This window comes from Eptatretus burgeri, chromosome 9 (assembly GCF_056783735.1).
Source record: "Eptatretus burgeri isolate ZD-2024b chromosome 9, Ebu_testis_v1, whole genome shotgun sequence".
Classification (NCBI taxonomy): domain Eukaryota; kingdom Metazoa; phylum Chordata; class Myxini; order Myxiniformes; family Myxinidae; genus Eptatretus; species Eptatretus burgeri.
In genome coordinates, this window is record NC_140969.1 from 42444553 (window position 1) to 42457069 (window position 12517).

Sequence of the window (12517 nt, forward strand, 5' to 3'; positions counted from 1 at the left end):
GCACCCAGACCCCTCAAATCTCCACTCCGCCTTTGTCACAAACTCCTCAGCTACCCTCTCATACTTGAGCTTGCCAACATCCAGCCTAGGCTGGGATGGTACCATTCTCCTGGATTTAAGGTGCAACTTCAGAGTTGCTACAACAAGCCGGTGGTCAGTATTGAGGAACTGAGCACTCCGGTAGACCCTGCAGTTCTGGATCATCCTCCAGCGACCATCAACAGGAACATGGTCAGTCTCCTTTGCCACACAGCCAGCATTGGAATACCAAGTCCAGCGATGAACTTGTGAGCACTGAAACCATGAACCGGCCACCCTAAGTCCATGACTTCTTGCAAAGTCAAGACACTAAGTGCTATTCTGGTTCATAGTTCCTGACCCATGGGGACCAACACACACCTCATAACCATCCCTATCAGTTCCAGTCGATGCATTGAAATCCTCCAAGACTGAAAGTGTATCTCGTCTGGGGCACTGATCTACCACAGACTCGAGTGTGGCGTAGAATGCATCCTTCACGGTGAGGTTACTCGCCTCAGTCGGAGCATAAACAGAGACCAGGGAAATGACACCTAAGGAGTGACGAATCCTTAGTCACATAATACGCTCATTGACCGGTGTTACCTCAATTATCATTGGGGTCAGCTTATTGGACACAGCTACAGCAACTCCTTAGGTATGGTAACCATCAGAGCAACCAGACCAATAGTAGGTGTAACCACCCACCATTATCTCACCGCAATCCGGTCTCCGAACCTCAGAGAGAGCTGCAAAACCGATGTCCAAACGCTTGAGCTCAGATGATAACAGAGACAGGTGATCATCCTCTCTTTGGGATAGGACATTCAGGCACCCACCTGAAGGGACCGCCTCAGGTTAACCCAAGGAGACCGCCGTCTGGTGGACGACACCTCAGCACCACTCCGCCACACTCTCCCGCAATCTGACCCTGGAATGTTACCCCGTGGTTTCCCTCCTATCATCAAAGATTGGGGGTCCCGAAGGCTTTGCCCCAATCCCGTTATCCGGTGAGCTGCCCTGCGAAGGGAAGTTGCGCAGGAGGTACTCCCACGGAGTGGATTTTCAGATTTCTTTGCGTTTTTGTGTTTTGTGGAATGAAGGGTTTTCCTGTGGCCGGAGTGCAAATCCTGCCACCAACTTCCTAATAAAAAGTAACGCAACTGCAGGAGGACGTCCGCAGACACAGTTGGGCACTAGATATGGATGGCCGTTGGCTCACAAGGAGCTCCTCCGCCCTTTGACAGGTTTTGTTTTAAATCCTGCTGGGTGTCCATATCCAAACACCCTCCTCACCAGAAAACCTGGTTGGGGAGACGGTTTAGTTGCCGACAACCCGACCATGGAACAGGTTAGTGCAGGTTTACATGATACCTGTCGCAACTCACACATCTAATCTGGCCTGACATGACTGAGAAGTTAAAAGATTCTTGTGCTGTTCTTGTGCTGGTTAAAAGAGCTCAAAAATGGGAGGTTCAATCAGGAATTGCTTGAGTTGTTGTATGTACCTGGCGTTTAAAGAAAAGAGAGTAAAATGAGTTCAACAACTTTTTGATTTATTCAGAAAAATTGATTGGGTAAATAACCATGGATTATACGAAGATAGTTTTCGGCTTCGCAACGAAGTCCAGGTTGTCCACAAAGTCTTTTTCCGGTTTTGAAATCCTATCACAACCAAATAAAAGAGCTTTTGAACCCAGTAGAGTACATACCTCCTCCACGCAATGCCTGATCCACGAGAACATATCGGGCATAATACATTTTTGAAATATCATGCTATATATCGTTTTTGGTCCTATCTCTCAATGGTGAAGAATCACTTAAAAAAATTCAATCATTCTCGTATCCAGATCTGGATTCGGATCTTCACCAAAATCGAATCAATTCGGCCTGATCTCACACCCAACCTCTCCACCAAGTTTCATCCGAATCTATCCACAACCTTTTGTAGTCCGTGAGCTGGACCCCCAAATTTCAGAGATCAGTATCAAATGAGGGGCAAAGCGGCATGTCATTTTTTTGGTAGGTCATAATGTTTAGTTTCGGAAATCGCTTGCTGGCCCTTCATGCAGGTTCGCTTTTTTAGCGATATCCACTAGGGGGCGCTCGTGGGGTGTAAAAATAACAATTCCTTTTTTCGTGGTATTTTACATCTATTCATATCCTGCATCTTATCCAATGCTCGACTAAGGTGATTTCCTATTATAAAGTCGATACATCCTTAAATTTAGAGTGGAAATTAACTGCAAATGAATTGAATTTCAAACGTTTAAATGCGATTTTCTCTTATTTCACTGCACGCAGCTAATATCCGTTTTGTCAAGTTTGTTTTACACCAAAATATATACATCTTTCTTCTATTCTTGCTAGTTTGTAAGTGGAAATATTGTCGGAAATTGGAATCTGGCGAGAGTGAGTTGATATTGATATATATAAGGATATCTCTCCTGCAAATGACGTTGAGTTACCAAGTGCTTCTATCATTGACGGCATGGCCCTAGTCCATAAGATGAGTGGTGACAACCGAACATTTGCAGAAGTTTCCGAGGAGCTGTTTCAAACTGTCTTGCAGACCTACCCAGGCAGCAAACGCGTAGACGTAGTCTTCGATGTCTATCGGGATTTCTCCATCAAGAATGCAGAACGAGTAAAGCGTGGTTCATCTCAAGGAGTCCTGTTTTCGGTTATCATCCCAACACATAGAATAAAGAACTGGAGGCATTTGTTGGCATGTTCTGCTAACAAGGAAAACCTTACCCACTTCTTCTTAGCTCAGGACTGGCAGAATAAATAGAACAAACTTGGTGGGAAGGAGCTGTTCGTGACATATGGTAGCAAGTGCTTCAGGATTACAGAGGATGGAGTCACATTGGATGTTCAGCAACTTGCTTCAAACCAGGAAGAAGCCGATACGCGGCTATTGTTGCATGCAGCTCATGCCGGGAAATCCAAATTCAAGTCAGTCGTCATAGTGTCAGAAGACACTGATGTCTTGATCTTGTGTCTGGTATTCTGCAGAAGGATACCGTGCAGGCTATACATGCGCGTTGCTGCAAAGGGCAGGAACAGGATACTTAGCATTGACAAAATAGAAGAAATGACGGGGGATGAAGTTTGTCTGGCCTTGCCTGGTCTACATGCATATACTGGATGCGATACGGTCAGTGCCTTTTCTGGTGTAGGCAAAATCAAAGGCTTCAAGCTGATGTGCAAGGAAAAGGTGTTCCGCGATACTTTCGCAGCTCTAGGTGAAACCTAGTCCCTCACAATTGACAGGTTGTCGGCACTGGAGTCATTCACCTGTCGCCTATATGCAGCCAGGACTCCCGAGACGGGCGTGAATGCCCTGAGGTTCAGCATGTGGCGCGCGAAGAAGGGGGGAGTCGAGTCTGGACAACTACCTCCATGCAAGGACTGCCTGAAACAACATGCACATTGAGCAAACTATCAGTGTGCAGTCTGCCGACGGAGCTTGGAGGCCAATCCTGATGTGCCAGCTCCTGAGCCTGGGTATGGCTGGGTCGTTGTAGACGACGGCAATCTGGATGTTCTGTGGATGAGTGGTCCACCTGTACCACAAGTAGTACTAGAGTTCATGTCATGTAAATGCCGCCGTGTTTGTGAACTCCCAACCTGCGAATGTATAGTCAATGGCTTGAAGTGCACAGACGAGTGTAGGCTGAAAGACTGTACGAATATGACAGACGACATAGAGGACAACCTTACCGATGGCTATACTTCAGAGGAAGAATCTGACAGTGGGGAAGAATAAGTGCAAAGTTCAGAACCAGACAGCTGTTATCATTGCCTCCCACTATGTTGTATGTAATTACCAATGAAACGTAGTAGTGAACATTGTATTTTCAGGGTACTTGTGGCTAATTACTTATGGCCACAAGTCTACAGTGTCAAAAAAGTGAAAGATCAAGTCTGGTTTAGTCTGTCGTGCGTTCCGAATCATATATTTGGGGCCTGTTGCATCCCCCCCGTCGGATTCCCCATACTTTCAACTCAATGTTTTTGCTACCATACATGAAAAATGCATTAACGAAGAAAAGGTATTTATTATGGGCGACCTTAATGCACGAATACCAAACCTCGAACGTTTTGACTCGCAAAACGGTTATTACACAAGAAACCCAGACACGAGATCAAACCAACACGGTGAAATTATTTTCGATTTGTGCAAAGAGCTGAACGTTCAGCCTATAAACCACTTTAATAATAACAATCTTCACTGTGATGGCGGGATGACATTTCGACAACGTAAGATATGGATCTCGCAATTAGACTGGACCTTGTGCTCTACAGAAAGCATCTCGTTAATAAAATCATTTGAAGTTATTCGAGACGAAAATCTCCCGACTAATCATGCAGTCCATGATAGCTCTTCCGTTACAACTATAATGAACAGCGATCCGTCTTCCGTTACAAAATTTTGCCACAAAGTTCTTGAACAGATTTACGACTATTGATTCTTAACAAAAGTAAAATTTTCCATCTTGACTTATAGCATACTGCTCCATGAACACGACTAAATTCAGTTTATATTAATGGACTACTACTATATATCTAAGATGTGTATACTTTCATGCTTTACCCTCTGTATGTGATGGTGGTCAATAAATAATAATAATAATAATATTGGACAGCGGCAGTATGCTTTAGCATATTGTGATGTAGGCGTGACATTTTCTATGCTGACTGCAATCAACGGCACTTTTATTTGGCACAGACTTGCCTCTTCCCATTTCAGTTTGCAAATCGAGAAAATGCCGACTAGTATGGGCTCCAGTCGAACTTCTGCAAAGTCGGTCTCGTTGATTTTAAAGATATTGGAGAAAAACGCGTTTGAAGATTGAAAAAGTAGTTCATTATCATTAAATAAATTACATATATAACGTAATTACACCATATTGTTTCATCAAAACACAAATTGATCTTGACAGTTAGATAATATATACTTTTACTTCGCAAACCTGCAAAGAAAAAAAAAATCGGTTAGTTGACCCTCAAAGAGCGCCCCCGAGCGGATAACGCCTAAAAACGAACATGGATGATGGGCCAGCAAACATTTTCGTGAAATATAGGTTATTTCTCACCAAAAAAGTAAGGTCTCCCTTTGCCCCAAATTTGATACTGAATTTTTGTCTAGCTCACGGACTATTGAGATATCGAGCTATATATCAGTTTAGCCCCATCTCTCAATGGTGAAGAACCACTTCAAAAATTATCAGATCCGGATCCGGATTCGGATCTTCACCAAAATTGAATCATTCCTTCATTATCACATGCCCAACATGTCTACCAAGTTTCATCCGAAAACGTCCGCAACTTTTTGAGATGTCCTGCACACAAACAGACAGACAGAGAGGGGTGAAAACATAACCTCCTTCACCTTTAGTGGTGGAGGTAATTCGTTTTATTGTGTTCTTCAGTACACCTCAACATGTGCACCTTTATTGGCGTGCAGCACATCCAAGTGATAATCCACTTCAATCCACATGTTGGCCAACACGATCCTCATCACACAGTTGCTTAACCTTGCACTGAGTGTTTCAATGTCAGCAACAGTGGTTTGGAAAACAATCCTTGATATATCCCCACACAAAGAAGTCTAAGGGTGTCACTTCGGGAGACTGTGAAGGCCAGGGGATTGCCCTACCACATCCAATTCATCCACCGGGATTCCAAATTAATCATATTTCTTAACAGCAAATGTTGTTGTTGTTCGTCTCTCGGCTGCTCCCATTAGGGGTCGCCACAGCGGATCATCCATTATGATCCGCATACTGATTTGGCATAGGTTTTATGTCGGATGCCCTTCCTGACGCAACCCTGGTCACCTCTTACGACACAGGGATAGGGATTGGGTTTCACCATGATTCCGGGCTGCCCTACACCCTCTCATAGCGTGGCCCAGTGCAGAGCTCCCATCCTCAAGCGATCCTCCAACCCAAGCCTCCGAGTAGCCGGATTACAGGCGCACGCCACTACGCCCGGTTCTTAACAGCAAATGTATCACAGCATATTTCTTAACACTAAAGGAAAAAAAAATGTTTCTGGAGTGATCGAGGCAGCAGTCTGTAACATATATGCCACACCAGTTAAACTCTTTTTTTTTTTTTGTCTGATTGAAAAAAATTATAATTTTCCCTAAGATTTAGATTAATTTTGAGCAACTTTTACTGAATATATTTTTTTCTCCCTGAGAAGTGTTTTCTTGTTTCAGGGTGGGACAGACGTACAGCATTAGCCTATTTTACAAATAGACGAGAAGATAACCCGATTCCACCTGGCTGTTATAAGTGAATTGGCTTCCAATAGAGTATGGAATATTTAAGGAGTTTGACAGGAATATCTTTTCTCAGCATATTGGCAGAGACCTGTGGAAGTTCCGAGTAATGTAAAATGTGACATTGAGTCATCAATGCCTTCCTCCTTCAAGTCCACATCCTCCCAACTCCCATTCAACATCCTTCCCCCCTCCCTCGCCAAGATTGACACAGACCATTTAGACCTGTGTAGTGACCTTGAGCCAATATGCAAGATATTACTCGAGTTTACAGTTATTTTTCGGCTATTTTAGTTCATTCGTTTATTTTAGTTCATAATACTCTAATTATTTGGGGTAATAGTGTTACGGATTTGGAAACCTTGTGCACACAAAGAGCCAGAGTCCCCGTAGTTCAGTTATTTCGATAAGTATGTGTATATTTAGAATCCATCCCCTCTGTCTAATGGGAATTTCGTGTGTGTGCTGTGAGTTATTTTTTTTAGTTAGGTTTTTTTTTTTTTTTACATCTACAACAACAACAACAACAACAAAAACAGCGACACCGTCCCACACTCAATCCGGTCGCCATTGCCCACGTGTTTTTGGTTGAGGGTATGGGCGGAGCCTCCGTCCGTCACTTTGGATCGAGGCTCCGCTCCAAGGAAGGGCATAGAACGTTTCCTCCAGCCAATGAGCGAAGGGCGAGCATCGCACGCGCGCCCCAGCCAATCAGGGGGGCTGACCACCTCAGGGGCGGCCCCGCACAGCCAAATGGAGTGCTCGGGCCTGTCCAATGAGGGATGGCCAGCGGATCGCGCAATGGAACCATCCAATCAGGAGGCGAGTGGCGAGCAAAGAAACCGCTCCCACCTCAAGCGAGGGGTGATCGGGGCGACGGCAGAGCATCTGGAGTCTTGGTGGCGATTGGCTTCATCTGCGGTCTTGGTGGCGATTGGCTTCATCTGCGGTCATGGTGGCTTTGTCTCGTTTGTGGGCCGTGGACTTCGGGTCATGGGTTCGAGTCCCACTGTGGTGGTTTGGAGTCGGTGTGACCGCACGAGGCGGGAAGGTACTCCATCCCGGCTCTACCGAATAAAGACCCACGGGGTCCAGTTTCGATTGTGTGTGTGTGTGTGTGTGCATGGGCCCCATCTGTAGGTAGAATCGTTAAGTGCCTTGTTCATTGTACATTACATTTCTTTTTTCGTGATAACTCTGCTCTGTTTCCCTTCCCGATTATTGCCTATTGTAAAATAAACCCACATGTTAAATGTTCCAGTTCGTTGGTCGTGTTTTCTTTCATTGACCCAGCACGGTGCGGGTTTGAGAAATAGTAAGGGCGTTCATGCCGTAAATTGTTCATTTGGACCGACGAATCTTGGTAATCCCCACTCGGTTTACACCCGGATCGGCTTGGTAAACGGTCCGTTCCGCCCGAGGTCGGTCGAGGGTGTGGTTTTCCCTGGTAGTTGGACGACGTGGGTACTTTGGTATATTGAAATTAGGCAATTAACCCCACCCCACGCCGTCGAAATATTGGCGAGCACGGTCCATTAAGGGACCCGTGAACTCTCAGACTTATCTGAGAGTCACGACCTAAATTCCGGGTGTTCGGTGGGAGACGACTCCACTGCTCCACCTCGTGGTCGTTTTTTGCCACCGAACCCTGGCCCACAACAATAGGACAGTCTGCAAGACTGTGTGAAGTCAAGAGCTTTCCCTCACTGAAGGCTATGTCACAACCCTCCAGGATTGTGTGCGCATTATCACGTCACTTCCGATCACGTCTAATAAATAAATAAACCAATGTCACCCGCAGGGTGACCCGTATCTTGCCAAAAGGTGACCATGTGTGACTTCTTTAAGGTCACACTGAGGTGAACAGAGCTGCTATCCACCAGGAGCGACTCCTTGAGGAATATCTGCCTACGAGAGATTCCGATGAGAATCGTTCTACAGAGTAACCATGAAAAATATGCGTTTGCTTCATAACGTCACCAAATGACGTCATAATGTCTCAAGCTTGACATATCTAGAAAGCACTCATCGAGGTGTTCAATTTGAGGTACTACACGATATGTTTCCTAAAACTTGAATATTTGACCTTGGGGTCAAATATGTTTGACCTCAGGCGCTAACCATGAAGGTCAAGGCCAATCGCCACCAAAAACTAAACAGCTGAGCGCCAGACCATATACTACATTCCCATAAAGTTTGGAGACGATTAGATTAAAATTACTCAAAAAATAAGTGTTTTGTCGACTCCCCTGATTTGCGACAAAGTGACCTAGACCTTAAAAATTTTATGCGCTGAAAGGGACCTCTATAGGCCTCTGATATGCGAAGTTACAAAAATTTCCAATGATAACTGTGTTCTGCAGAGTGATTTATACGTGATTACAGACAAAAAAAACATATGAAGGTCAAGGCCAATCACCACCAAAAATGAATCAGCTGAGCGCCAGACCATGAACTATATTCCCATGAAGTTTGAAGACGATCCGATCAAAATTACTCAAAAAATAAGGGTTTCGTCGACTCCCCTGATTTGCGGCAAAGTGACCTTGACCTTTGACCTTGACCTTCAAAATTTTGTGCACTGAAAGGGACCTCTATAGGCCTCTGATATGCGAAGTTACAAAAATTTCCAATGATAACTGTGCTCTGCAGAATTTTTTATACGTGATTACAGACAAACAAACAAACAAACAAAAAAAAACATACAAGCTGACTAACATATCTTGCAAAAACTTCGTTTTGGCAAGATAAAAAAATAAAAACCTGCTTTTGATTCCTCCCAAAACGTTTTTCGGCATGTCCAACCACATATGCATTCGTAAGGAGTCTGAGGTTCCATTTGTAGGATAATTCATTATTTTTTTTTCTGAAGTGAATGGATGAAAAGGAAATCATTCATTGGATGGAATAATTTGTGGATATATTATTTTTTTAACATCTGGTAGGTGTGCGAACATGTGACACTGAGATTATTCACCGCTCATGAAACCTCATGCTTCCACTTATACAAAGCATTGCCAAAGTGTTCTTTTGAATGCCTCGCATGTGCATCAAAAGATAGCGGAAGCACTAATGAGGAGTCCCAGTTTCTGTTTGTAAGTGAATTTGTTGGGAAGTGAATTGTTTTTTTTGCTGTGATCTTCGTTTAACAGCATAATACTCATGAAGTGTTAAGACTGCTAAGGTTTATTGATGAAGGAAATTGATGGAAAGGAAATTATACCTTGACAGAATTGACTCAATAGTTTGTGGTTATATAAATACATATACATATATATTTTACTTTTGGTAGTTGTGCAAACCAACAACCATGAGCATATACACCACGTGCTCAACAAAAATGCATATAACTTGAAATTGCATGGATATCGTCATTTGTAAACCTCCGCACGCACTGTCTGGACCCAAGAGCTTTAAAATGAGATATCATTCAGCATTATACGTGCTATAGTTATGACGTTTACCTCGCTCAGACGCAATCTGGCAACTTGCATTTATATATAGAAGATAGAAGATAGATTGACAATTTGAGAAACCCCAAATCTATTTGCAGTGTTGTTTCTACAGTCTGTTTTTGTCAAGCATTGTCACCTAAACAATCAAAGCTGAAAGGAATGTAGTCCTGATGGGGTCATTAAAACACTACTCTGTGGTCATAGGTGGGAATGCCATCAACAAGTCGTTATTGTGGTAGCTTGCTTGCCATTCGACTTTCGTGTTTGTGAGAATTCCAGACGGTGTCAGATTTAATTACAAACCGCCATTGCAATGAAGCACCACGAGCTGGTGCTGCATGTTGGCCCACACTGCCTCTTGGATGGGGATGCAAATCTAAATCTGTCCCGTCTGTATTTTAGTTGTGATCCCATGGTACCTCTCAAAAAGTCAGCCATTGTGTGGCTGGTGCTCTGTCCACATTCACTGCCTGTTGATCGTTAAGGGATATGAATGTTAAATGAGATAAAGTTAATTGTAACAATAGGGTTGGTACACAGGAGATGATCTTACAGGTCAATTTATTTAATAGAGTGGATAAAGTTCAGGCTTTACGGGCCAATTGTTATCCTCCTGTATCTAAGTCTTGTACTTTATCTGGTTGTATATCCTCGCTCAGGTATGATACCAAATAATGCAGATATACCCCACCAAATTCTGTCTTTTATGAGACTGCTCCTTTTCATTGAGGTAAAGCCTTTTTTTCTAGGGGTTTATATCTTTGCAATTTTCGACTTTAACAAAAAAGGAAAGAAAGAAAGAAAGATGTCATGGAGGTGACGGAAACATCACCACCATTCACTTTCGATTCCAAAGCACTGTTGTGTGACAAGATAAGTTCAGCATTTAATTAACTTGTCTTTTTTCATTGCAACCATCACTTTTACCATGATGCCTTGAACCATTTCTTTGTTGTTCATGTAATCTCCCCCTCCCCACCTCATTTTCCTCATACTTTGTCCTGCACTTGGACTTGAATGCAAATTGCATAGTTTTCAATCCCTCCTGCTTGATTATAATAAAATCCGCATCCAGGAAATCATCAGAATGCACCGATTGTATCAGCTTGGACCACGGCTCACCTGTTAAATAGTCCCTGTGGATATGTTATAATGTTGTCTACCATTGGAAATTCGTGTTACTCATGCGTCTTTGGTTTCCCACAGCGTCCAACGCACTGGCGATTCCTCTCACTCTTGTTTATTTTGCATCCGCAGTTGTTCTTCCTGCTTGACGTTTTCCAATTGCAAATAGGTCCACCAGACTCTCTTGATGGACATGTTTATCAAGATACTTCCTTGAGGGATATACAAACTGCATGATGGGCTTGTATTATTAAGCAATCATGGCAACAGGAGATTGTGCCCACATTTTACACAAAAATGGCACCATTGCAAATATGGTTTAGATTTACAATGTCCACCATTTAAGAGACACTTGACTCGGTGCATACTAGGAAAACGCAGTCCATTGGAATTTTTAAATGAACGAAGGTAGGGTTTTAATTTGCATCAATTTATTCGAAAACATTGTCTGAAAGGTAAAATGATATTGTGGACATCTTTACCATGCATGATGTCAGACGTCTTATGTATCTCATTTCAAATCGTAAGAATTCACGAAAAGTGGGTGGCTTTCATCTTGTAGTTTTCTCTTTATCTGCTTTGGTAAACCATTAAGCACAATACTCGTACAGCCTTGGATCTTACTCCTTGCTCATGTTGCGAAGTGAATTCTCTTCATCACTTTAGCTTGTTTAGATATCACTAACATCATCATTCAGTTTTCTCCTTTTCTTTCCTCTGTCCCTGACTATTGCAGAGCAACAGCGGCCTCAAACCAAAGGAGAATGAAGTCACATCCCGGCCTTGGCAGTGGCCTCTCAATTACAGGGTAGCACATGCTCCAGGATTCTAAACCTGAAATGTTGCACCAGTTGTATGTTCCAAACAAACAGATGTTAAACATTTGTCGTTGCCTATTTTCGCTAAAATATAGAAAACTGATTACCTCAATTACCTCTATTATAAGTGTGGCCCTGATTTGAAAGAATAAATGCAAAACTTTCAGGAATAAGTGGTCATTTTAATGTCCAAAAATCTATGACAATTCAGAATTGGCTGCACAATCCAATCGGTCAGGGACAGGAAAAAGTCATGAAAAGAAAAAATAATCCTCCTAATGATAAAAAAAAACACAACAAAAGGTTTAAAAATTTCAGACAATCATTAAGAGGATAGTTTGTTATGAAAATATTAAGAGAATATAAACTACTGTATACCACGAATAATTATATTATAATTATTTTTAAAAATGCATGTTCTTTACAATAAATAAATGTCTTAATGGGATTTTGGGTGTAATTTTCAAGGAATGTGGTATTTCAGGTTTGGAATTTATTTGGACCACTCCTCCCCCCCCAACATTAACCCCACCCCCACTTTATATTTCGCACAAACCTGGCAGCCTAAAACTTTGCATACATATTAAGGGAACTACAAGGGAGTCCAAGAGTGAAAATTGGTTGTTTGGGTTTTTTAAAACAGCCCTTTTGAAGATAATGAATAGGGTACTCTTCATTTAAAAAAAAAAAAAACAGCCCAAAAATTGGACCTTCGTCAGCCCGTTCTCCCTCGCAGGTGTCTCAAGCTGCCATTTTGTTTCATCCTGCTCAAATATGCCTTTCATTGGAAAAATGATGTACTCTCA

The 12517-nt window shown here is 42.7% G+C and overlaps 1 protein-coding gene across 4 annotated transcripts in view; it reads left to right on the forward strand.

The window, feature by feature from the left end:
* Positions 1–12517, forward strand: part of POMT2 (protein O-mannosyltransferase 2) — a 156439-nt gene that overhangs the window by 115879 nt on the left and 28043 nt on the right. For 3 of the 4 annotated variants that reach the window (XM_085894960.1, XM_085894963.1, XM_085894962.1), the window contains one exon: positions 11630–11701. The exons of the other annotated variant lie outside the window; for it this stretch is intronic. In XM_085894960.1, coding sequence (XP_085751086.1) covers positions 11630–11701 — 72 coding nt within the window. The remainder of the gene's footprint in view (positions 1–11629; positions 11702–12517) is intronic. 4 annotated transcript variants of the gene reach the window in all.